The 27,852-nt window shown below is 40.8% G+C and overlaps 1 protein-coding gene across 8 annotated transcripts in view; it reads left to right on the top strand.

Moving 5' to 3' along the window:
• Positions 1-27,852, top strand: part of LOC132380129 (rho GTPase-activating protein 44-like) — a 281,829-nt gene that overhangs the window by 188,221 nt on the left and 65,756 nt on the right. For all 8 annotated transcript variants that reach the window (XM_059948735.1, XM_059948733.1, XM_059948739.1 and 5 more), the window contains 2 exons: positions 1,640-1,751; positions 3,566-3,642. In XM_059948735.1, the coding sequence (XP_059804718.1) occupies positions 1,640-1,751; positions 3,566-3,642 (189 nt within the window). The remainder of the gene's footprint in view (positions 1-1,639; positions 1,752-3,565; positions 3,643-27,852) is intronic.

Genomic DNA, 27,852 nt, shown 5'->3' with positions numbered 1-27,852 from the left:
TCCATTTTACCACATTATCATCCAGATCATTGATATAGATGACAAATAACAATGGACCCAGCACTGATCCCTGTGGCACACCACTAGTCACAGGCCTCCACTCAGAGAAGCAATCCTCCACTACCACTCTCTGACTTCTCCCATTGAGCCAATATCTAATCCAATTTACTACCTCACCATGTATACTTAGCGACTGAATCTTCCTAACTAACCTCCCATGCGGGACCTTGTCAAAGGCCTTACTGAAGTCCATGTAGACAACATCCACTGCCTTCCCTTCATCCACTTTCCTGGTAACCTCCTCGAAAAATTCTGATAGATTTGTTAAACGTGACCTACCACGCACAAACCGTGTTGACTGTCCCTAATAAGTCCCTGTCTATTTCTCGACAATCTCAGCTGTGTCATTAGAGTACAAATGAAAGAAAAACATTTGTAATCAAGCATTTTCCTTTTTTTTGGAATCATCTTTATAACTATTTATGTAATAAAATAATAGCCAATGTATGCAGAGTAAACAGCAAAAAATTACACTAATTCATATTTTCTTGTGACTTTGTAAGAGGCTGTTCAAGTCATTAATTTATTGCAACAGAACATTCTCATCCGGGTTGCCCTCTGTATACTGTATTTCCTTGCAACCCATTTTCTTTAGCATACCCAAATCTCTCTGCAGTTTTCCTGCCACTCACCACACTAGATGGCAGTTTACAGTAGCCAGTTAATCTACAGCACATCTTTGGGATCTGGAAGGAAACTTGAGCAACCAGGGGAGATCCACACACTTACAAAGAGTGTGCAAACTCCGCACAGACAGCACCCAAACTCGGGTCACTGGAGCTGTACAGCAGCAGTGCCAGCTGTTGTATCACTCTGGTGTCATAGGCATTGAATAATTAATTTCATCTTGCTGGGGTGGACAGGCACTGAATCCCCCTCTACCAGCAGAATCAAGCTGGTTGCAAGTGGAAGCATAATTGCAGAACAAGGTTCACAGAGGCTCAATGATCTCAACTCTTACGGTTTGGTTACAAGCATCAAAGTCAAAATGTTTTCCAAAATCAATATCACATTCAGTTATCACTGTTTGAGTTTTTTTTAATTGGGATTGTAGAGTTTAATATGTTCAAATGATTAGGCCACAGTAGGAAACATTGTAATAAGGAAGAAATACTGATATCTTGTGTCAAATATCCTGCTATTTGATATATATCCCCCCCCAGGGCTAAAACTGGTGTGTATAACAGAGTTCTTACAGATTATCTGCTGGTGTGAAAAGCCACTGTGGGTGTTAATTTGTTATATAAATAACATACCAATTGTCAATTAAGTGCACTATCAATAGTTCTTCTTGATTGATGCAAAATGTTGCATGTTTGGTTAAAAAAAGACTATCCAAAGTTCTTCTAAATTACTCTCTGGCTCCCTTAATACAAGAAAGGAAGTATAGACATCTACAAAATCTGTTTGTTGTTTCTGGAAGGTTGCAAATATGTAATTGGAATTCCTGTTTTTTTCTCTAAAGCTAAAAATAAATGGAGAGTAAGAGAAGAACATATTTCATCATTACACAGTTTATTTAGTGGTTAATTGTTTATGAGAGCTGCATGTAAATTGTTTCTGTCTTTTTATTGTGCAGGAAGATGCTGAAGATGTGTGGTGACACAGAGGACAGGCTAGCCCAGGAACTCATCCTGTTTGAGCTGCAGATAGAAAGGGATGTGATAGAGCCGTTATTTGTGTTGGCTGAGGTAAGAAATTCTTTGTGATTTTCATGGAGGGCCGGAAGCTCTTTCTCTGAAAAATATTAAATGCTTAAAGCCTGAAATAAAACTGCAATACATTGAGTAAATTCACTAACCAAAGGACCATCTGTGATGGGTTTTTTTTAACCAGCTCTAACCTGAGAGTTTATCCTTCATCCCATTTATTTAGCAGGCACTTGCTGAACCCCAGAAAGAGCTTTACACACCCAGCAGAAATTTTCTCAAGCTAAGTACTGGGAAGGCTGAAGCTAGTGCCTTTGGCTGTCATTGTAAGCTTAATTTCCTGGCTCTATACTGCATCCACTTACTGATTCCTTCCCTTATTCTGGCACTTCATTGAATCTAAACAAGGGTTTTGGCAATCTTGCCACCATTTTGGAGGCTAGAATGAGTTACAGTCCACACATCCAGGCTCTCAATAAGTACACCTGTTCTCACTTAAAGAGCGTCATTCAGTGACGCCTGTTCTGAACTTGGCCTGTTGCTGAAACCTACAGTGACACTTTCGTTATCCTTTCTACTTTTCATCCTCACTCTTAACCTCATGTTCTCCATAAAGTTGAGGTCTACCACACTTGGCTTCCAGTGCCCTAAGTTACCAGTCTCTCCTGTAGTTTTTGCCCTCAGTGGAACCTGGCTAGGTAACTTTTATAACTCCCTGCCTTTTGTATCACCTCCCTTCATATCCTCGCATTTTCCTTCTGTCAGAAACACTTGCTTTATATCCTCTGGGGTAATCACACTTCCCCAAATCTATTTGCTCTTTTATTGTTGCCTTTGGTTTCAGCCTCCTTGGCCCTAAATGTCCTCCAATTTCTTTCCTACACTGTCTAACTTTTCTCCTTCATGGTATTCCTAAGACCCACCTACTTCACCAAGGTTTTAGTTATCTACACCAACACTGCTTATGCGACTTAGTGTCAAAATTTGTGTGATGTGTTGAGTAAAGGGAATTGAGATTGTTCTGTTCTTTGTAAGATATTATGCAAGTGCAAATTGTTGCTTTTATTCATGGTGTCCATTCATTCAGTAATTTCTGTCTGTATACTGGAACGACAACTCAGAGCAGGAGTAAGCCCCTCAGCTTTCTCCACCTTTGGATAAGATCACAGCTATTTCAATTGTAGACTCATATCTACATTCTCATCCTCTTGTCATAACCTTTCATCCTCCAGCTTATTAAGTCTCTATCCACCTCTGCCTCAATAATTTTCAGATTCTTCTTCCACCACTGTTTGAGGAAGAGAGTGCCAAAGACTCAACTGTTTTGTGAATTTTTAAAATCTCTGTCTTAAATATGGAGCCCCATATTTTTAAACAGACTCCCCATATTCGTGAATCTTCCGGAAGAGGAAACATGTTCTGTACACTCATCTTGTAGAGACACATCAGGATCTCAACAAATATAAGTCAAGCATGCCCTCGTGAGATAACCCACTTTCTGCATGTACTATTCAATTGCCATGGCATTAAAGTGGACTTGATCCTTTCCCTCTTACCTCCAGTTCTATAGCGTAAAACATCCTCTGAAGTTGTGCTGCATGTTTAGGAGGACACGGATTTCTCACCAAGTTATTATTAGGAGCATGATCTCTTTACCAGGAACACTTACTCTCTAGAATTAAATAGCATCTTCATTGAAAGTTACATATATTTAATTTAAATGTTGTGGTGGCCTAATCACCATAGCGTATTTTAATTTGGTAATTTGCAGCATTAAAATTGTGTTATCCATTTCTATGCAGCTGGACTTTTTGATTGAGTAGAGAAAGAAAATGATAATTGTTTCTGCTCTTTAGGTGGACATTCCCAACATCCAAAAGCAGAGGAAACATTTAGCAAAGTTAGTTTTGGACATGGACTCGGCTAGGACACGGTAAATATGATTGTTCCTTTTTTTTCTTAAGTCTATCAATGCTAGTTTATTTTACTAAAGACTTAAAAGCCCTCTGTCTTTTTTCATGGAACATTTTAATACATAATTAAGACAAATCAGTTGCCCTTTTTTATTGTTGAATTGTCTGTGTTCATTTTTCTCTGTGTCTTGTCTCTGACTGTTGCTCTGTCCCTCACATATTTTCACTCATTACAACTCAACTGGATGAGAATGAAGCAGAGCTTACAGTCTCACGTTGTAAGCCAGGAACTGGTTCGAGGCCGGGTGGTTCATTTCCCAGAGAGCAATGAATCTCTGGGACAAATTGTAACAAAAAAAGTTAGGACTTATTCTTTCAGTTCTTTCAAATGACAGCAGTGTTTGTTTCTGGGTGGTATGGAGTTTATTGTGTTTTTTAATGATATTTTCTCACAAAATGTTATATTTTACATTGAACTATCTTATTAAAAAAACAGAGGTTGAGTTTCATCCTTCAAGAAGTTTATTCTGTTCGAGCCTGCCGAGTGCACTGTCAACTTTGTAAATATCAAAATGGTATCTGCCAAAAATTAGAACAGTGACACAAAATGCGTTCCCAAATGCATTGTGACCCCTGCTGGCTGAGAGGAGAATAACAACTCTTCCATTGATAATAGTATACATTTTACACAAATTTCGTAAGTCATTTGCAACACCTTTGGGGAGGGAAAATTTTTGCAGATTCTTGTAGATATCATCATTCAATTGGACAACCTCCCTGGCAAATATCCAGAGGGACAAGGAGGTAAGAGACTGCAGGTGCTGAGATCTGAAGCAACGAACAGTCTGCAGGAAGAACTCAGCGGGTCATGCAACCTCTGCAGGAGGAAAGGAATTGTTGTCATTTCAAGTCAAAACCCTGCATCAGGCCTGAGAATAAAGATCAAGATGGTCAGTATTAAAAGGCGAAGGGGAGAGATGAGAAAGGTTTCTGAGGCGATTGGTGGACTTAGGAAGAGTATAAGATGACGGGAAAGTAAGTTGTGCCAGGCAGGGGTGGTGAGGTGGGTGGAGTTGGAAGACAGTGGTAGCTGGATGAAAGATCTCCATCTTTCAGATGGAGAAAAAAGATTTAAAAAAGGGGTGGAAATAGCAGATGAAGCAAGGTGGGGGGAGGTGAGTGTGAAGATAGTTATCAGCTGCTGGAAGTAAATAAGCAGGAGCACACCACTGTCAGCGCTGGATTCTGGTAAGGTAAAGCTTTTATCATTTTACCCCTCCTCAGTCCGCCAATAACCTCAGAATCCTTTCTCAGCACTGCTGTTCTCCTCTTCCAGCAGGTTGTTTGGTATTGGCTGGAAGCAGTAACTGGTATACCTCCAGTGTAGCAAGGATTCTGAAACTGAGCTATCATTCAAAATCTGGAAGATGCACTAGCAGCCCTGATAGGTTCAATAATTGGAAAGAGTGCTCTTGTTCATTGTGATAAACATTTGAAAGGTGTTTGTTCAGTTAAAGCCAACCAAGGGTGCATTTCAATCCCTGTCTTTATTTCATGATGAACAAAAGAAAATGCAACTATTTCAAATGAACTTTTTTAAAAAATTAACACATCTAAAATAGGTAATGACAAGAAAATTTGGGAAAAAAGAAATAAATTAGGTCATTGATGTGAAAGGACATTGGGAAAACACAAAGCCATTTTGAAAGATATTTCAAGGTGGAAAAATGGCATTTACTTAAAAGACAGTGGGAGCAAATGGCGGCTGCCTGGATTGGGGCAGAGCAGGGAGGTTGGGGATAATACCAGCAGTCATTTTATTGATGCAGTTTAGGATTCAGAAGCAAGCAGAGTGAGTCATTCAGGGATAGAGGATGTGAAAGTGAAGTTAGTGGGCACTGGCAGGACAGAACTGTCATAGTTATCAGAGCTTTGGGGGAATCAAGAGGATGTGGGTGTAATTGTAAACAGTTACAATTTTCTCCTTAAAATGCTGGAGTGCAAGGTTAAACTTTCATTGTATTTGTGCAGAAGATCATGCAGGGTAGCCGAAATCTGCTTTTCATCTACATGCTATTAAAACGGGTGCCTGATTCAAGTCCTTGGGGTCCTGATCTCTAGATGCGGGCCTTGGGACAGACAGCATCAAAGGTGGGATCTGAAGGATAAGATATCGAGGTCTGACAGCGACACTTGGTAGGGAGAGGTCAGCAAGACTTTTGCAAAGAACCTTGGTAGGCAGCTGCATTCCTGATGCAGGGTCTTGGCCTGAAACATCTACATCTTCTATTGGCACTGATGCTGACCCCCGTTGTGATCTTCCAATATCCCGATTTTTAGTGGGCATCTACTGTCATATACTTAATATAGGGGAACATAGACATACCTGTACCCAAAGTAATGAGATAGAATAGGCCAGGACCTTCTTTCCCTTTAAAGTTTTTGTTACAGTGTTGGTGTGGCACTATTTAAGTATGTGAAACACTGATGTCATTATTGCACATTCCTCACGGGGCTTTAAATTGATCTGAAAACTTAGGTCAACCTTGAAGAGGAATCTGAGCTCTTTTAAAGCTTAAGAGTTCATGAATTATATCTACGGATATGTCAAAATGTATCTTACTCTGGACAGATCACATAGTTTTGGATAGAGTTCATACTTACAGAACATACCCTTAAAGATTAAATGCTAACCTGAAGGCTCCTTTCTCAAAATCTTGTGCCACTTTAGCCATGTTTTAGCTGCTTGAACTCTTGAGTCTGTTTGCAGTATTTGAACAGAGTGTCACATTTTCCTATTAGAAATTCTTCAAATCAGCTGAGAATATTCCAGATTTTAATCATCTTAATTCTGTTTGTTCACAAAATTGCATGTTACTTAAATACAGATCTAATTCAAGTGAGATACTGGGCATGCAGTTGGGATTAGTTAGCTCTATTATTGGTTTGAGTATTTTTGGTGTATTGTACATGGAGTATTTGTGTTTATATGGGATAAATCCATTTTAATTAAGCATCTGTTAGTTGAGAAAGTTACCAAGCATTCGTAGTGGTTCTGGTCTTCTCCTTGAATGGATCTGCAAAAAATTATGAAAGGTGTATATTCTCCCTTGGGCTGAAAAGAAATGATTTTGTATTCTCTCAAACAGATTGAAGATTTGCTTTCTAATAAAGTAACTGGCACAGGATTTCTCTATGCTTCGTCAATGATAAGCAAAAACATTCTGGATAATGTCCAGTCAAACTCCAGCCGTGATTGTTCTTGTATAAGATGCGTGAACTAAAGTTGATCTTTCTTCATTACTTTTAGTTACAGTGTAACATTCAATTTCCCATTTGCTGGTATTTTAAGAATTCATTCAGAAAGTATTCCATGAACTAACTGGCATTTTAGAACATCAGCTGTAGAACCGTACAGTGCAGGACCGGGCCCTTTGGGCCCCAGTGTTGTACTGAACCAATTAACTTGGTAATCGAAGGCTAACTAAACTAATCGCTACACAATGTCCATATCTTTCCATATTCCACACATTCATGAGCCTATCTAAACATCTCTTATAAGCCCCTAAGGTTTCTGCCTCCACCCCCACCCCAGGCAACATATTCCAGGCACCCACAAATCTCTGTGTAAAAATGTTGCCCCTCACTTCTCTTTTGAAGCTAATCACTCATACCTTAAATGCATGCCCTCTGACATTTCAACCCTTGGAACAAGATATTGTCGGTCTACTCCAACTATGACTCTCATAATCTTAAAAACACCTATCAGATCTTCCCTCAGCCTCCAACACTCCAGAGAAGACAACCCAAAGTTGTCCAAATTCTCATTATAGCACATGCCCTCTGATCCAGACAGCTGGTGAGCCTCTCTTGCACTCTCCCCAAAGCCTCGGCATCCTTCCTAAAATCGGGCGACCAGAACTGTGTGCAATAATCCAGAAGCAGCCAAATTTGAATTTTATTAAGTTGCAACTTAACTTACTGACTTTTGAATGCAGTGCCTTGATTAATAAAGAAAAGCATGCAATTTGCCTTCTTAAACACCCTATCAACCTGTGTCACCACTTTCGGGGAGTATACTGTCTCTTCACATTTGACCTACCAATGTTCTACATTTCACATTTGGCCAGGTTAAACTCCATCTGCCATTTCTTTGCACATATCTGCAGCTGATCCTGTTATATTATTTGACAGTCTTCTATGCTATCCACAACACCACCAATCTTCATATCATCTGCAAATGGTACTAAACCACCCATCTACATTTTATTTAGGTCATTTATATACATCACAAACAGCAGAGGTCCCAGTACAGATCCCTGCAGAGCATTACTAATCACAGACCTCCTACTAGAATAAATCCCTTCGACAACTACCCTCTTTCTTCTATGGGCAAACCAGTTCAGAATCCGAAGAGCCAATTCACCATGGACTCCATGCATTTAATCTTCTGGATGAGCCTTACCAAAATCCATGCAAACAACATCCACAGCTCTACCTTCATCACCTCATCGAAGAAGTAAATCAAGTTAGTAAGACATGACTTATCACACACAAAGCCATGCTGGCTCTCCTTAATTAGTCCCTGGTTTTCCAAATGCTGGTAAATCCTATCCTTAAGACTTCTTTCCAGTAACTAGCATACCCACTGATGTGAGACTCACCAGTGTATTGTTTCCAGAATTATTGCTAATTTCCTTCTTGAATAATAGAACAATATTAGCTACTCGCCTGTCCACTGGGAGCTCACCAGTGGCTAGGGAAGACATGAAGATATTGGTCAAGTTCCCAGCAGTCTCTACTCTTGCCTCGCTCAATAACCTGGGGTGTATCCCATCAGGTCCTGGGAAATATCCACCTTAATGATCTTTAAGAGACCCAATACTACCCCCTCCTTTACCTTGAAAGCCCTTAGCATTTCAATACACAAAACACTGATCTCTGTACTCACCATATCCTTCTCATTGGTAAATACTGTTGTAAAGTATACATTAAGAACCTCACCCATGCCCTTGGCATCCAAACAAATGTTCTCGCTCCCTTTTTATCCTTGAGTGGTCCTACCCTCTCCCTAATTATCCTCTTGCTCTTAATGTTTGTATAGAATACCATGGGATTCTCTTTAATTGTACTTGACAAGGACTTTTCATGGCCCCTCCTGGCTTTCTAAATTCCCTTCTGGAGTACTTTTCTGGCTTCTTTATAACCCTCAAGTACTCTTTTTAAGCTTTACATACTTTTCTTCTTGACTAATTTCAGCATCTCTCTCGACATTCAAGTTCTCTTACCTTGCTGTCTTTGTCCTTCCTTCTGATTTGAACATACCTGTCCTATACTCAGTGCAGTTAGTCTTTAAACACCTTCCACATGACAGATGTGGACTTTCCCAATTAACTCTCCCTAGTTCTCTGCCTAATACTCTCGTAATGTGCCCTACTCCAATTTACGGTCCATATTTATCGATACCTATAGCTACCTTAATACTTAAGGAGTTGTGGTCACCATTCCCTAACTGTTCACCCACCGAAAGTTTGGTCACCAGACCAGACACATTACCCAGCACCAGGTCCAGTGCAGTACCTCTTGTTGGGCTAGGTACATATTGTTTTAAGAAACCTTCCTGAATGCTCCTAGCACACTGCTACATTTAAGTTTCTTGTGCCAGGAGGGTCCAGTTTATAGTCCCCCATGGTAACAACCCTATTGTTTTTACACCTTTCATTAATCTGCCTGTATATCTGTTCCTCAATGTCCTGGTGGCCATAGTGCAATCCTATCAGAGTGATTGCACCTTTCCTATTTTCAAGTTCTCACCATTGGACTCAGTGGACAAGCCTTCATTATGTTCCCTCTGAGTGTAGCTGTGATATTGTCCTTGATTAATAGTGCAATTCCCCCTCCTCTTTTACCTCCCTCTCTATCGTTTCTAAAACATAGAAATTAGACAATAGAGAATAGACAATAGGTGCAGAAGTAGACCATTCGGCCCCTCGAGTCTGCACCGCCATTCTGAGATCATGGCTGATCATTCACTGTCAATACCCAGTCCCTGCCTTGTCCCCATATCCCTTGATTCCCCTATCCATCAGATATCTATCCAGCTCCTTCTTGAAAGCAAATTCTGGGACATTAAGCACCCATTCCTGTCTCTCTCTCTCAACCAAGTCTCTGTGCTGGCCACAACATCATAGTTCCATGTACTGATCTACGCTCCTAAGTTCGTCACCTTTACACATAATACTCCTGGCTTTAGAATACACACACTTCAAACTATCTATCCTATCGTATCTATTACTTTGCTCCTGCTTGTTTTTACAAACCCCGGCATCTACCTTCCTGTCCATCCTTCCATTTTCTGACCTGGTGCTCTGTTTCCCATCCTCCCGCCAAACTTGTTCATTACTTTTTTTTAATATAGGCACCATGTAGGAAGAGCAGGGCCAAGCAGACAAATGTGTTCACCTTTAGGCCTTACTAGTGGATCTCACTTCACACTCATGGCTTAAAAACAGTGAGAAGAATGAAAATTTACTCCAAAGCCACGGAGTTGCCATTCATTTATACAGTCAATTTTATGTACTTCAAAGAAAAAGTAGAGAGGTCATACATTGCATTTTCTTCTGATTATTAGATCTATGTTTCTTTTCATACTGCTTCTGAAATCTGAACTAAAACTGACATCAGTTTCCATTCCAGGCAAACAGTTCACTTCATCTCTCCGGAGAACAATTGAAGAAATGAGCTGAACTCATTCTGTCATAAGCCTGTAGTGTGATATATCAAAATGTAGCTCCGTATTCGGTGCATGATAAATTATGGAACTGAAGGAATGGGCTCAAGCGTTCCACATTAGACATTTTATAAGATTACTCTAACAATGTTTAAAAATACTGTTTAAATCTTTGAACTTTAAGTGTCAATTTGGCATTCCAGTTTAGGCAAGTAGATTTATAATATATATCTGTATTGTAAAATTATGTGAGCTGCAGTGGCACTTTTATTTGTGGAACAATGGGTGTTTTCAGGTCATGAAAAGCGGAGCTAAATGTGATCTTTGTTTTACCCTCACAAAGTACCTCCAAGCACATAGCAAATGCACCAACGTGATGTTGATTCAATTTCCTACCCTGAACATCTTGTGACCTGTTAATGTGAGATTGCTACTTATTACCAATCATGTATTTCTTTTTGTTGTTGTGGATAAGTTATTGCCAAAGGCAAAAATAACTATTTGGGAACAATATCATTGGAGATTAGAAGGCAATCAGTATTGGGGAAAGCTTTTGTCACTGGGAAAAAATGTGATTCAGATCATTAAACACAACAGGTGCTACAGAAATATTGGGTGGATTCTGCTGACTGCTGGCTAATAGTTCCAAAGAAGATGATAATCACATCGTGTTCTGAACTTCCACTTACACTTAGTGCTCCACCTCTGGGTTCATAACTAATCCCAGCAAAGGCACAGTTATTTGCTGAAGAGGGAGAGGGGATCTTTTCTGGATGTGGGCCCTCAGCCTCATACCGAGGAGGTGTGACACTGAAATAATGGCTCCATTAATTAAATTTAATTTTAGTTCTGTTAATATTCTCAAATAATTGTTATAACTTAAATCCAACTGAATAGTTTTTAAGAAGCATTTTAAAATAATTCAAGAGTCTTTGACAGATTATTGTCAAGGTATTTCAGGGCCAGGGCCTCGGGATATGATACCTGCTACCTACGCTCTGCTTGGAACCCTCTTCACATCACAGAACACTTACAAATGTGGAAGTTAGCTTGCCGGATGCACCACATCCAGAAATAGTAAGCATAGGCAGATGGCTGGGTCCAGGATAATTCTGACCAAAATTATCTCACCTAAATTTATCTGCGAACATCTTACACACTTCAGAGTAAGGAAGGTCCAGTTTCTGTCTGGTCCTTCTGATCCAAACTCCATGTATTGTCAATCTATTAGACCCTACTCTCAATCTAATAATCACTTAATTTCTTTAGTTGAATAGAAATGTGTCCTGTCTCACTTGTTTAATACATGTAATTTGTATCAAACGTTACCCATATCATAATTATGATTCAGATATTCTACCGCTTTGGCTGTCTTTCAGTGGAGGTCAATTTTGTTCACTTCATTTATTTTCCTGAATTACTGCAAGATTTAGATAATGTAAGCAAAAGAAGAACATCCTTTTTTTCTGAACAAGGAAAATGTGAGGGTAGAGTTGGTGAGGAAAGTATAAAAGAAAGTATAGATAGATACTTTATTGATCCCAAATGAAATTACAGTGTCACAGTAGCATTACAAGACCATAAGACATAGGAGCAGAATTAGGCCATTTGGCCCACTGAGTCTGCTCTGCTGCTCAATGATTGCTAATCCTTTTTTTGCTCCTGCTCAGTGCCTCTCAGCTTTCTGCATGTAACCTTTCTAATCAAGAAACTATCGATCGCTGCCTTAAATACATCTAATGACCTTGCCTCAACAGCTGCCTGTGGTACAAATTTCCACAGGATCACCTCCCTCTGGTTTAAAGAAATTTCTCTATGTCTCTGTTTTAAATGAGAGGTGACCTGATAGAGGTGCATATGATGATGAGAGGCATTGATCGTGTGGATAATCAGAGGCTTTTTCCCAGGGCTGAAATGGATAACGAGGGAACAGTCAGCATAGCATTGTGGGGCAAAGGGCCTGTAAAGTTCTGTAGATTTTCTACGTTCTATGTTGTACATTCTAACTCATGTTCTCAATATTGTTTAATTATTTATTGTTATTATTAATTTTTTTGTATTTACACTATTTGTCTTCTTTTGCACTTTGATTGTTTGTCAGTACTGTGCAGTTTTTAATTGACTCTGTTGTATTTCTTCGTTCTTCTGTGAATGCCTGTAAGAAAATGAATCCCGGATAGTGTTTTGTGACATTCTCTCCCCTCTATCTGCTGCTTCTGGAGGTGTCCCCAGACTTACCTGAAACCGTTCTTGATATGCGGTGAAATGACAAAAACTCTTCAAGGAAAGTGGAAGGCGATTCAGTAGCATCCCGAGCTTTAGTTCCCTGACACTTTTGAATGTTGTTGCCTTGGGCAACTTTTGAATGTTATTGGAGAGCTGCACAATCACATATCAGCATTCCCTTTGGTATCAATGAATTTCCGGACCATAATGTTTTAAATTTTAGAGTTTGATTCGCAAATATACTGGAAGCTCTTTTGCTTTTATTAATAACCTGCTACTAACATTTGAAGTAGGAGGGCAGAAGTTTGTTGGATGGATCACAACACTAAAAGAATATGAGAGCAACTACCTGCAGCTCTGCATGCTTTGCAAGGTTGGGCAGGACTTGAATTAACTCTTGCCTAAGCAAGGAGTGGGATCGGTTGTACTTTGCTTCCCATCACAATTGGGCTACAGTGGATGAAATGTCACTGACTCTCCACTGGGCCTTGAACTACTTTGACAACAGCTGCTCTTTATTGATTACAGCTCAGCATTCAACACAATAATCCTCTCAGTACTAACCAATAAACTTCAAAATCAGGGCTTCTGTACCTCCCTCTGCAACTGGATCCTTGTCTTCCTCATCAGGAGTCCACAGTCAGACCAGATGAGAAATAATGTCTGCTCTTTGCTGAAAATCAACAGGGACATAGAAACATAGAAAATAGGTACAGGAGTAGGCCATTCGGCCCTTCGAGCCTGCACCACCATTCAGTATGATCATGGCTGATCATCCAACTCAGAACCCTGTACTTGTTTTCTCTCCATACCCCCTGATCCCTTTAGCCACAAGGGCCATATCTAACTTCCTGTTACATATAGCCAATGAACCGGCCTCAACTGTTTCCTGTGGCAGAGAATTACACAGATTCACCACTCTCTGTGTGAAGAAGTTTTTTCCTCATCTCAGTCCTAAAAGGCTTCCCCTTTATCGTTAAACTGTGACCCCTTGTTCTGGACTTCCCCAACATCGGAAATAATCTTCCTGCATTTAACCTGTCCAATCCCTTTAGAATTTTATACGTTTCAATAAGATCCCCCCTCAATCTTCTAAATTCCAGTGAGTATAAGCCTAGTCGATCCAGTCTTGCTTCATATAAAAGTCCTGCCATCCCAGGAATCAATCTGGTGAACCTTCTCTGTACTCCCTCTATGGCAAGAATGTCTTTCCTCAGATTAGGGAACCAAAACTGCACACAATATTCTAGGTGCGGTCTCACCAAGGCCTTGTACAAGTGCAGTAGAACCTCCCTGCTCCTATACTCAAATCCTTTTGCTATGAATGCCAACATACCATTTGGCTTTTTCACCGCCTGCTGTACCTGCATGTCCACCTTCAATGACTGGTGTACAATGACATCCAGGTCTCATTGGATCTCCCCTTTTCCTAATCGGCCACCGTTCAGATAATAATCTGTTTTCCTGTTCTTGCAACCAAAGTGGATAACCTCACATTTATCCACATTAAATTGCATCTGCCATGAATTTGCCCACTCACCTAACCTATCCAAATCACCCTGCATCCTCTTAGCATCCTCCTCACAGCTAACACTGCCGCCCAGCTTCGTGTCATCCGCAAACTTGGAGATGCTGCATTTAATTCCTTCGTCTAAGTCATTAGACAAGGACACAGCTTAGCCTGCTACTCTGATCTCTTTACACCAATGACTACCGATGACTACGTGGCCAAGCATCTATAAATTCACAGGCGACACACCTGTTGTTAGAACCTCAGATGGTGACAAAGAGGCATACAGGACTGGAAAAGATCAGCTGGCTGACTGGTGTTGCAACAACCTTGCACTCAACATCAGTAAGACCAAGGAATTGATTGCGGACTTCAGAAAGGGAAGTCAAGGGAACACACACGAGACCTCATTGGGGGGATCAGCAGTGGAAAGGACGAGCAGTTTCACGTTCCTAAGTGTCAACGTCTCTGAAGTCCAACATAGATACAATTACGTAGAAGGCACACCAACAGCTATATTTGATTACGAATTTGAGGAGATTTGGTATGTCACCAAAGACACTAGCAAATTTTGACAGATCTACCATAGAGAGCTTTCTGACTGCTTGCAAACCATCTGCTGTGGTGGTGTTAATGCACAGCATAAAAAAAAGCCACAGAGGGCTGTAAACTCAGGCAGCCCCATCATGGACGCAAGCCTGTCAGCCATCGAGGACATTTTCGAAAAGTGATATTGTAGCTACCCACAGCACTGAAATAACGACACGCAGTCAATAAGTCATTTCAAGACTAGTTTATTCAAACTTTGCAGCACTGGCATTTAATCCCTAGCGCCTGCCCTCTCTGGGCGGAAATGACATCAGAAGTGCATTACCAAAGTCTCCCCCCGCGCGCTGGCTATTTGTGAGCTGGTTCATCTGCACAGAAAGTGGGTCACCACAATATCTCAAAAGGTGGCATCCATCATTAAGGACCCCACCACCCAGAATGCTGACGTGTGTACAGTCACTGGAGAGAAGTACTTGTAGATATGGGGTAGTGTCTTTATTGGACAAAATGAGACACAACAGACATCATACTGAGACGCTCTTGGAATGAAAGATCTGCTTGACCCAACACTACACGACATAAGTTAAAGATCAAAGGAAAATTCCATATTTGCAATGCTTCCTTTGAACTACATACCATCCTCACACCTCCCACAGGACTGACACCCAAATAATGAATTTAATCAGCATTGTCTGGTCTTCCAATCAACTGCAGTTCACAGTCTTAGGAGCTCATTGTTCAGAGTTGTGTTTTAGATTTAATCCACAGTTCATATTCGCATCTGAAGACTGGTGACTGAAGTTATTCGTTGTTATTTGGTATATGTGCTAACCCCAAAAAATGCTCTTCTTGTTACTACCATCAGGGATGAGGAGCAGAGGCCTATAGACCCATACTTAGCGTTTTAGGAACTGCTTCTTCCTGCCTATCATCAGATTTCTGAACAGACAACTCATGAACACCGTCTCAATATTTTTGCTCTCTATTTTGCACGACTTACTTATTTTTACATATTCCTTATTACAATCTATTGCGCATGTTATGTATTGCACTGTACTGCTGCTGTAAAACAGTAAATTTCACAACACATATCAGTGAATGTAAACCAGATTCTGATTCCTGCTATCCACGTAGTTCTGTTAATGTCAGTAGACTTATGACCATAACTAAGTCCTGCCCTCTGGATATCTAATCTGAGGTGCATGAGTAGAAAACTTCCTTTGTGTATGATGATTAAAGAAAATCGCAGACCTGCTCTTGTGTATAGCTGAAGAAAGCCTGCTTGAAGGCTTATGCTTCATCAGACAGCTTCTTTCAACGTATGCTTTACATTCTGGTGTAAAATTAAATCAGACTGCATGCAGCCATCTTTTCACCATTTTTAAGGATGGAGAGTTATCAATTTCCTTTGTCTACCCATCATAAATGACTAATGAAGATGCTTCATGGCCTGGTCATTAAACACAATGAAATTTACAGCATGTATTCAGGGGAGCTGAAGCCCCACTCAACTGCATGTTTGGAACAGGTTTCAAGATGATCATTAGTGTTTTGATACAAGATCATATTTGGCCTCAATCCCGATGGACAACTTTTGAAAATACATTTAGGAGCACATTCCAAAGCTGTAGTGTAGAAACAGCTGTACAGCAAGTACACCATCACACATTCATGCAGTGAAACTTTTTGAATATTGGGGGGGTGTAATTGTGGGGAGGGTCGAGAATTTCAACCATCTACCAACATCAGTGGGGTTTAATAGTCCTAGTGATATTTATTTACTTACTTAGATAATCTTTTTTTTTCCTTTTAATGTTGGCAATAACTTGACCTTGGGCAGGATATTTCTGGATGCTGGGATGACTGCGGATGTAACTGATTGCCAAAATGTTAGGCCATTACTTACACTCAGCAGGTGTCTTCAAGAAGTAAAAGACAACATGCATCATCTCCAGGGGTGGACCTTTAAATATTAATATTCTTACTTAAAATTCTGATTAAATTGACAGAATCCAATGAAGAATGCAAAGCTAAAGACATTTTAGGGATTTTTATGCTGAATTGACTGCACCACCACTGTGCCAAGGCTTCTCAGTGAAGGGAGAGCAAATATTAATTTCTTGTGACTAATATCCAGAGTAAAAATATATTGATGGTAAACCTGAATGATAATGTTCCTTGTCATGGAGAAATGGTGCAGCTCACAATGTGGAATTAATTTGTTACAATTACTTGCTGCCTTAACCAGACATAATTGAGGATGATAATGGGGAGCTGAGGAATGTATTTCAAATAATCGGGAAGATAAAGAAGTCCTTTGATATTATTGCTACAGCATATTAAGAAGGGCTGATATATTGCTCTTCAGGCCAGTCTCTCTGAGTTATCCTGCTAGAGAGGGAGAAGGTGGGGGAGATGTTTTATTCTGCAGGATGCCCCAATGCCCTCCAGACATATACTGACAAGGGAACTGAAGCAGATACCCCTTAGGTTAAAGGTCACAATCTTATTCTTCATGATCTAATTTCTCCTTCAATCTAAAACAAACTGATGTAAAAGTTAAGAAAGAACTTAATTAAGGTATTTGGAACGATTGTTTTTGAAATCATAAAATGTTAAAACCTGGAAAATTGAAAGCAATGATATGGGATATTAACTGGTTTGAAATTGCATAGCACAAGAATCATGACAGAAAAACGAGAATTTGCCTTGAGGAAATAATTTTTGCATTTATATAAAGCCCTTAATTTAAGAAAATTGCCTAGGTAGGAGTTAAGTATGACATTATTATTAAGCTTATACAGTGGTAAGTATAATGTAATCAAATTTAGTCAGGGCACTAAAGAAAATGTAGTGGAGAATTGGTTATGCACATAGTCGGAAAGATTCAGATATCTAGGTAAATGAAATGAGAAGAAACAATGTATTTGGATGGAAGTTAAAATAGCAATGAATGGATTTGAAAGAGTGAATTATAACAGATGAGTGAACTCCCTAATGTATCTAAAAATACCGCATCATCAGTTGAATCTTCATTAAACTGAGAGATTCTGATTCTGATAGCAACAAGCAGGAAGTTATTATATTAAAGGACATTTTAAGAAGTGGATTGAAGTATGTTTGTCAGCTTCATAGTGCTGATTGGGGGATTTCTTGCAAACAGATATGATGAGGGCTTCGGACCAATGATCTCACTGTGGCAGCCAGGGATCAGCCATTCCCTTGAAAGTAAGCTCCAGCCTTCTGCAGATCCCATTGCATTTGTGTCTCTGCTCCTTTCCAGTATTCCCCTTGGAGTTCAGTAATGAAGCCATAGTCTTGATGGTATTTTCTTGTACTATGTTGGGAATGTGAATTTTTGGCCCCATTGTTGTGGTGTGCTCTCAGACCCAGGTGTGGACAGTCGGTAGGCTCTCAATAACAGAAGGTGCTGACAATGACTCGAGACCACGATCAGAGGACGACAGGCTCACAACTCGATCCAGGAGCGGAAGAATGGCAGAATCCCTAGGAAGAGACAGAAACAAGAGGTTAGACACAGGAATACCAACAGAGTGTCAGGAGAAGCACCGGAGCTACACCACAAGACAATTCATTCTCTCCAGCACAATGACCCCAAGGACTGAATGGAGTCCTCTTTAAAATAATTATTGGATGCAGGAAACATGTGCCAACCACAATTAACTTGACAAGATTTAGCTGAAAACACAAGGGGTTAACAACTCTAGCTAGGATCTTGACAGATGCTCAAAAACCCTAGAAGCACAACACTCTTTGGCAAGCCACAGGGCTCATGGTGCCTGTACTATGCTGCTAGTTTGATTGTAAATGTCTTGGTATGTTTTCATTAATGCTGTATTTTTGTGTTCTCTTTTGCTTAAAGGAAGTGTGACATCCTTAAATGTTTTGAAGTATGAGACTTTGACAGGAGATGAGCATCTCCAAGCTGTGCCACCTGTTACAGCAACATGTCGTGGAGGTATTAATGCTCATTGAAGCCCAGTGCAGAGATTCAACTCAATTAGCCCTCTACAACCAGTTGGGGAAGTGAAGATGGGTATAGACAATATGCAATGAGTCTGAGAGATAGTTTCAACAAGATTTAGGTCAGTTATGCACAAAATGTCTTTCAGTTTCATGACTTCATTCACTGCAAAGGCAATAATACCACAGTAAAGCTCTGACACTCCATTGTTCAACTATTCAGAATTCCCAATAGTTCGGCATCTGGCTCACGTGCTGGATAGTGCACTCCTTTCACAGGCTGGGTTCCCAGTTCCTGTGCTCCCCTTCAGGCACCAGAGCTTCGCTCCCTGATTACCTTTGTATTTGTATCCATTTTCAAGCTACACATTGGCAATATATCAATGGATGGAGAATTCCCAATATTTACAGCAATACTGCATGAAGTGATTTCTTCTAATCTCACATTTCATTTTGTGACTGGCACTTTTGATGATGCAGTACGAGGAAATAAAGAACAGGAACAGAAGTAACCGTGTGGCTCTTTAGAGTTATGCTGCTTCTCCTTAGGATCATAGCTGATCTTCTGCCTGGGTCCTATTTGCCACCACTATCACCATATCCTGCGATTTCCTTTAATAACTAGAAATCAATCAATCACCATCACTATACCCTGTGATTTCCTTTAATAACTAGCAATCAAACAATCAATCACCATCACAATATCCTGTGATTTCCTTTAATGACTAGAAATCAATCAATCACCATCACCATATCCTGTGATTTCCTTTAATAACTAGAAATCAATTAAACACTATCATCATATCCTGTGATTTCCTTTAATGACTAGAAATCAATCAATCCCATTCAGCTTTCTGAATTAAAAAAAATCCTAAGATCTATTACCTTCGCAGTGACAAAGTTTCATCCTAGTTGAATCCTAAACAGCTTGCTTCTTATTCTGCAATGGTGCTCCTTGGCCCAAGATTTTTCAGCCAGAGGAATTTCTGATTTCTGAACACTGGAAAATACAGACTCTGTCCAATCCATCCATCTCGATACAGCGCACCCTCAATCTAAAACCAACAGTTCTTCTGAACTGATCCGAAATGCCACCATCCATCGGAAAGGAAACTGAGCTCTCAATGTCATGCCTCGGAGGCAGGGCTAGTCATGAATAAACCACAAACGACGTAGACATAATTTATTTAAAATATAATTTCAGGTTTTGAAGGCATAAGTGCTTAATAAATGTCCTTTAAAGTGATTATGGAAGTAGTTGAAATGTTCTTCCAGACTAGTAGGTGCAGGGTGGAGGCAACCATGAGTAATGGTTAATGTGCTGAATAATGACTTTCAGAAAACTTTGCCTACTTGGCCATTGGGACCATAGAAGTATCTGTTCAATCGAAGTTTAGAATTACAGCGTAAGATTTTATTTTTAGTCTGATACTCTGCTATTTTATCTCAGGGGAATGTTCCATTGACTTTTACATTCTTTAGATGTTTTCTGAGTTTTTTTTTCCTTTGGGAGATTAAGTAAATTGGGTAAAGGCAGTGAGAATGGGAACTTATTCTTTTCTCAGGATGTGCACGTCCCTGGCAAGGCTGCCATTTTGTACCAGTCGCTGACTTTCCTTGTAAAGAGCTTTACTAAGCCATTTGGGGGGTCAGTGAAGTGTTAATCACATTGGTAAGCAACAGGAAGCAAATTCAGGCCATCAATAAGAAATGCTTCTCTCATGAAGCCAACTGTGATGAAGGAGAATTTCTTAATTTCTAGGTCACGTTTACTGCTCTCAGCGTTTTAATTGCATGTTCGTCAAGCTGCAATTCAGCTCCCCGGACTACTTGATAATAATGGTTTACGTTATGAGGCCATCCATAGAGCAAAGAAACAAGCCTTTCAGCCCACCGATCCATGCTGATCATTAAGTACCCATCTACACTAAGAGTGCATTAATGTGATTTTATCTTCCCCATACTCTCATATTCTATCCCCAGATTATACCAATCGTCAGCATACACAGGGTGATTTGCAAAGCAGATTAACTGACCAAGCATTCATAGCAAAAGGATTTGAGTACAGGAGCAGGGAGGTTCTACTGCACTTGTACAAGGCCTTGGTGAGACCGCACCTAGAATATTGTGTGCAGTTTTGGTCCCCTAATCTGAGGAAAGACATTCTTGCCATAGAGGGAGTACAGAGAAGGTTCACCAGATTGATTCCTGGGATGGCAGGACTTTCATATGAAGAAAGACTGGATCGACTAGGCTTATACTCAGTGGAATTTAGAAGATTGAGGGGAGATTTTATTGGAATGTATAAAATTCTAAAGGGATTGGACAGGCTAGATCAGGGGTCGGCAACGTTTACCACTGAAAGAGCCAATATGGACCCATTTCCCACAGAAAAGAAAACACTGGGAGCCACAAAATGAAATAACACTGCATACAACGGGTTTTTTTGCCGTTATGCTATGTATAAACAAACTATAATGTGTTGCATTTATGAAATTAATGAACTCCTGCAGAGAAAACGAAATTACATTTCTGCATGCAACAAAACCATTTTGAACTCCGAGAAAAAGACGTTGGGTTGAAGGTTACTCCATAGTTAGCCTACCTTGGATCGAAGAATTAAAAGAAAGCGCGCACTGGCGGGTGTCAGGCATTGGCAGTGGTGATGTATATTAATAGCGATAAAAAACACGTTGTAGCGGTGTAGCGCTACACGCAGCGCTAAAATAAAGACTGCAGTCAAAGGTAACTTTACTCGAACTAAACAGCCTTGCTTTAAAGCCTCCCTCAACCTGTCCCCGTGGGCGCGGATGCTCCAAAAGACACGTACTCACAAACCCCCGTAGGCTATCTCCCTTAGCCGGAACGGTGGCTAATTGTGAGCCGGTTCGGATGTGCCAGGAAACGGTGTCTCCGCAAAGTTTTCAGATTGTACAAGATCACCATAATCTTCAAATTTCGAATTACATTTCAAAAGCTAACAAACCATGGGGAGCCGCATCACAGAGATCAAAGAGCCGCACGTGGCTCCGGAGCCGCAGGTTGCCGACCTCTGGGCTAGATGCAGGAAGATTGTTTCCGATGTTGGGGAAGTCCAGAACGAGGGGTCACAGTTTAAGGATAAAGGGGAAGCCTTTTAGGACCGAGATGAGGGAAAACTTCTTCACACAGAGAGTGGTGAATCTGTGGAACTCTCTGCCACAGGAAACAGTTGAGGCCGGTTCATTGGCTATATTTAAGAGGAAGTTAGATATGGCCCTTGTGGCTAAAGGGATCAGGGGGTATGGAGAGAAAGCAGGTACAGGGTTCTGAGTTGGATAATCAGCCATGATCATACTGAATGGCGGTGCAGGCTCGAAGGGCCGAAGGGCCTACTCCTGCACCTATTTTCTATGTTTCTAAGCCACATGTCTTTAGTCCATGCAATGAAACCAGAGCACGCAGAGTAAACCCACATAGTCAAAAGGATAGTTGCACAGGTCAAGATGCAACCTGGGTCACTGGTGCTGTTATAGCTGCACCAATCTACTACCCTCTGTTCATCTGGTCCATCTCGGCTCCCAGGAGAGTAGTCTCATAAGGCCTATTTCCCCCCATCTTATTCCCCTCCGTCCCTGCAATATACACGGTCTTGTATTTGATGATCAACTCTCTTTTTATTCTTTTTTCCATTAATTTACACTAGGGTGTCATTCAAAGGAGATAGTAAACCTACTGAGGCATCTTTGGGATAGATCAGGAAATGAAAGCACTTGGGTGTGAAACCAGTCCAATCCCAGTGAGAAAGTCCAAACTTCACATGATCAGTACTCTAGGCCAGGATGAAAGACAGATATTACAAGCTATGGAACAGCGGCACTGTTGGCAGTGCCCAGATCTGATCTGTAATTGTCTTGATTGCCTACCTTCTTTGCTTTGTCCTATTGTTAAACAGTAATATCATTTATAAGTAGGGCTCTCTCTGTAATACACTAACCTGCTGCCCACACACATGCAATGGCAATAAACCGGTTGTGAGTTAGTGGCAAGTCTAAAGACCACCCAGTATTCACCATCAATCTGTTTGAGCAGTTCAACCCAGCTTGCTCTACGTATGAGAATAATTGCAGTGTATGAACCTTATTTGACACTGCAGCCTCCAAGTTCCTTTGATCCCTGGTAGTAGAATCATAATCATCACAGTCAATCTGGTGACAAAGATGATCTTGTAAGATTCTAAATTCTAAGTGTCCCCGATGGCCACATCTGCACCAGGTGCATCGAGATACAGCTCCCTAGAAACTATGTTAGGGAACTGGAGCTGCAGCTTGCTCAGGAAAGTGAAGAGGTGATGGACAGGAGCTACAGGGAGGTAGTCACCCCAAGGTGACAGGAGACTGATAAATGGGTGACTGTCAGGAGAAGGAAGGCAGAACGTCAGATATTGGAGAGCACCCCTGTGGCCGTCCCTCTCAACAATAAGTACGCCATTTTGAGTGCTGTTGGGGGGGACTACCTACCTGGGGGAAGCAACAGCGGCCGTGCCTCTGGCACTGAGGCTGACCCTGTGGTTCAGGAGGGTAGGGTACTGAAAGGGATGGCAGTAGTAATAGAGGACTCTATAGTCAGGGGAACACATAGGTGATTCTGTGGTCATGAAAATAGTACCAATGACATAGGTAGAAAAAGAGAGGAGGTCCGGAAAACAAAATATAGGGAGTTAGGAAGGACGTTGCGAATCAGGACCTCAAAGGTATTAATCTCAGGATTGCTGCCTGTGCCATGCGACAGTGAGGAAAGGAATAGAATGAGGAGGCAGATAATGTGTGGCTGAGGTTTCTGGATAATTGGGACCTCTTCTGGGGCAGGTGGGACCTGTACAAAAGGGATGGGTTGCACTTGAATCCAAGGGACGGGCAATATTCTTGCGGACAGGTTTACTAGAGCTGTTGGGAGTGGTTTAAACCAATATGGCAGAGGGATGGGAACCAGTGTGATAGAGCTGAGGATGAGCCAGCAGGCTTACAAGTAGATGGTGGGTGTAACATGAATGTAAAGAAGAACAAGCCAATAATTGGGAACAAATGCAGACAGAGCAGAGTTAAATTGTACCACAGTGGCAAAATTCAAAAGGGTGAATAATGCAAGACTGAAGATGCTGTTTTAAATGTGTGTAGCATTTGGAATAAGGTGGATGAACTTTAGACAGAGAGTGGTGAATCTGTGGAATGCTCTGCCACAGACTGCGGTAGAGGGTAAGTCCGTGGGTATACTTAAAGCAGAAATTGATCGTTTCCTGATTGGTCAGGGCATCAAAGGATATGGCAAGAAGGCAGGTTTATGGAGTTGAGCGGGATCTGGGATCAGACATAATGGAATGGCAGAGCAAACTTGATGGGCTGAATGGCCTAATTCTGTTCCTATGTATTATGGTTTTAAGGCTTTACCATCTTTCTCGGCTCTTATTGCCACAATGCTGCACATTACCTTTAATAAATTTGTTCTTGTTGAGTTCCTCTCCATGCCTTGTTGTGCACCAGGCAGCCACCCTGCTGGTTTCTTTTTGGCATTTGTTTTTTTTCTCTAATGAGGGTATTTGCTAGCTCGATGCTCAACCCAGCACAGATGGAAAGGGGCAAGGAGCCGGCTGGGTTAGAACTCAGGACCACTCACCCAGAAGTCTGTTGCAGATGCCACCACACTACCTGCCAGCTAATAATAAACTGGTAGATGCAGTTGAATCAACGGGGAAAATGGGAGAAAGTTTAAATTACATCACCTCACGTCCAAAATTCATCCAGCTGTAGTCACAGATGATGTTTGTACCTGACCACTTGCAGAAGCTGAATTTTAGCTCATTATTGATTCACTGAAGCATATGCTACATTGTGGTTTACGTAAAACATCTGCAAAACGAAGGTCCTCTACCCTCTGATAGTAAAGATCTACAGTGAGACACTGGAAAATTGGACCACTTTCCATATCTTGGAAGCCAAATCACTTTAATAGCAAATATTGATGACAAAACTCATCATCACCTTGCTTATCTGAGGAAAAGGATGCATAAAGATCAAACCTTCAACTCAGCACAGAGCTTATGGTTTATTGGAGAACAGTAATTCCCATTGTTCCAAATGCTTCTGAGGCTTGGAATACCAATAGCAGGCACGTCAAGGCATTGCAAAGATACCACCGACACATTCTCTGAAAAATCCTCCAATTACATTAGCAAAATAAGCAAACCAATATCAGTGTTGCCTCCCTAGTAAACACTCCAATATCACTCAGTTTGTTCTGTTTCAAAGGCCAGGTCATCTCCATGCCCGTTACTGAGCCACCGAAATATAAATATGAATTGTGAATGATGTCACAATACAAGATTACCAGGTAGACAGGGGAGAAGATGAAAAAGTGCTTTCAAAGCTTCCTCGAAGACATGCAATATCCCTGCTGAATCTTTGACCCATGACTGCTCAAAATGAAGAACGAGCATTCAGACTGCAGTGAGAATCTTGGATCCATTTGTTGAGGAAACACAGAAGCCAGCATAACTGACAGAAAGAGTATACCATCTCCCACATTACCCACCTGCCAAGTATCTACTGTGCCGCCTGTGGCAGGGCTTGTGGGACCTCCATTAATCGCATCAGCTATGTCAGAATTCATAGAACTTCATTGAATCAAAGGCATCCTCATTCCTAAAGGACAGCCTACAACAAAATGGCTGAACAGACTTGTTGAGCCAAATAGCTATTGACGTTTCTGCTGCTTTAAAAAAAAACTGCATCTTCTATGACACAATCACCTCACTTTCCACAACATTGAATATATGAACATAGTCTTTAATCCATTCCAGGAAGCTTCTAACTGGAGAGTTGATGTAGAAGGGAGCCATTTAAATAAATGGAGGAGGCTCCTGATCAAAACTCACACATAAGTAGAAGCACCACTGAATACTGGATATCTGGCTCCTTTTCTTTCTAGTGAAATATGAGTTTGTATTTGCTTTATCTGAATGATGCTAAATTTGCGATTCTAAGTTAGTGACAGGATGTCATCAAACGTTCTTTTTCTAATTTAGGAGTACACTGTGGAACTCTCCAATTCACAGTTCCCTGAACAGAGTAAAGAATTTAACTTATCAGTCCCTCTGGATCTTTCTCTGGCTGCAGAGAGCAAGAAATTTTGTGACAAAATAAATGTTACACCTGGCTAATTAATATGATATTTCAGAAGCAGTAAGAATTACCAGTCACGTGATTCATCTTGCATTATGAAGGAGACATTTATACCAGGTTACACCCTTAATTTGGTTACTATAACAACACCCTGGCTTCTAGTCTGACTGTAGATACCAGCAGATGTAATTGTACTTTTCTTTTTGTTGCATTTGGATTAGAGTGTATTTTATGGCTATTTGATTTGGAGAGGCATCACAGCTTGAATTCATTCCTTCTTCTCCCCATTTTCCCAACTTGGACATCTAACCTCGGTATTAGCAGATAGCAATGAAGAACCAGAAATTCTCTGTTAACAATAGTTTGAATGCATTTGTTGCCATTTTATTTGGGATCTGACATATATGATCAAGCAGCCTATTTCGTTGGTACCCTGTGCACTAATTCACTTCCCCCATCACCGTCACAACATGGCTGCAAGTATGCACTATCTACCAAGGGCACTCCAGTCACTTCCCTAAGCTCCTGTGATGGCACTTCTTGAACCCGTGACCTCCAGCACCAAGAAGGACAAGAGTGTCCGGTGAATGGTTCTCAGACAAGTCACACACTATCCTGGCATTGCTAGTCCTTCTGCATTGCTGTGTTTAGATGACATTACTCCCTACCTGAAGAAACAATGGGAACAGCTTCACCAGAAGACTTCCAGGAGTTCGAGAAAGAGCCCACCACCTTCTCAAAAGCAATTAAGGATAGACAATAAACACCCTCCTTTTTGATAACGCTCACATCTTGTAAGTGAATAAAAACTGGCAAAGCAGAACTGAGTACAGCCAAGTGAGTTTGAATTCAATATAGAGTTGAGATTTTCCTTTTGAATATGCTGCTTAACACTTGGATGAAACATTTAATTAATTGGCACTTTTATGTTTTTTAAAGTTTTCTCTGGGAAAGAACTCTGATCCATATTACACCATACCATGTTCTCTAAAATATATATACATAGAACTTATGTTCTCTTAATCTCTAAAGTTTTGTTGGTAACCATAGTTTTCTGCATTGCTTCATTATTTGCAGTTCTTCCAATGAATCATAAGTCAATGACCATTAAGTACTTATTAACTCTGTTGACATCAGATGCATTTTGCTGTGTTCATCCTACTCAGCAGTAGATTTAAGCATAGAAAATGTGATTATATAACAAAAACTAACTGAAGCTCAGGGCAGCTCCAAGAACAGAACTCTATCCAGTTCGTTTCAACCTAAAAGATTTTTAACGTCCTAAAAACAGAAGCTTGATATTGAAGTTCTGGAGTTAGTTAAGACACCATCCTCTCTGTATTTAAGTTTTCTTCTTCAGCTGTTTGTGTTGTAATTGGCATGCATAACAGCTGCTCTGGTGAGTAACAGCTTAGGGAACTGGTATGAAGCATAAGGGAGCCATTGCCAGAAGAGGCATTGGCCACACTTGAATTGGAATTTCCTTATTTCAGGAATATTGCAATGAGCAGGGCTCTGACAGCGGTGCTCTGTACACCAGTGGCAGCAGGAAATATCAAGCAAGACAATAGACTTCACGGAACATTGATGATCACTGATATCAATGTACACTCTCTGTAAAGACACAGCAATCTTTGTGAAAATGACTTTGTTTCTTCTAGTATCAGATGGACTTACCATCAGTTCAAAGGGTATACCTGCTATTTGCAGCAATTCCCCATTATTTTTCTAAATAATCTCCTCTGCCAACATTCCCATCAACTCCCTCCCCTCAGCTTCTACTACACACCAATTGTTCTTCATTTCCCCAGCTTGTGGTGCAGCAGGCAGCATTTTTGCCATTTCCTACGCATTGGTCTGCTTTTCTTTACGAGACCGAGTTGCTAGGGGCACGAAGGATTCAAACACAAGACCATTTGCCTCGAAGTCCAGAGCTGATGCCACAACTCCACCGGCTGGCTACACACCTACACACTAGGGCTAATTTACAATAGCCAATAACTCACCATACAATTGTCTAGGAGCTTAGAGAGACTTTATATTATATACAGTTTTGGACTTTTGAGTTAAGAAA

Source organism: Hypanus sabinus, chromosome 23 (genome assembly GCF_030144855.1).
Source record: "Hypanus sabinus isolate sHypSab1 chromosome 23, sHypSab1.hap1, whole genome shotgun sequence".
Taxonomy (NCBI): domain Eukaryota; kingdom Metazoa; phylum Chordata; class Chondrichthyes; order Myliobatiformes; family Dasyatidae; genus Hypanus; species Hypanus sabinus.
The sequence above is the reverse complement of the archived record's forward strand: the minus strand, read 5'-3'. Positions and strand labels throughout refer to the sequence as shown.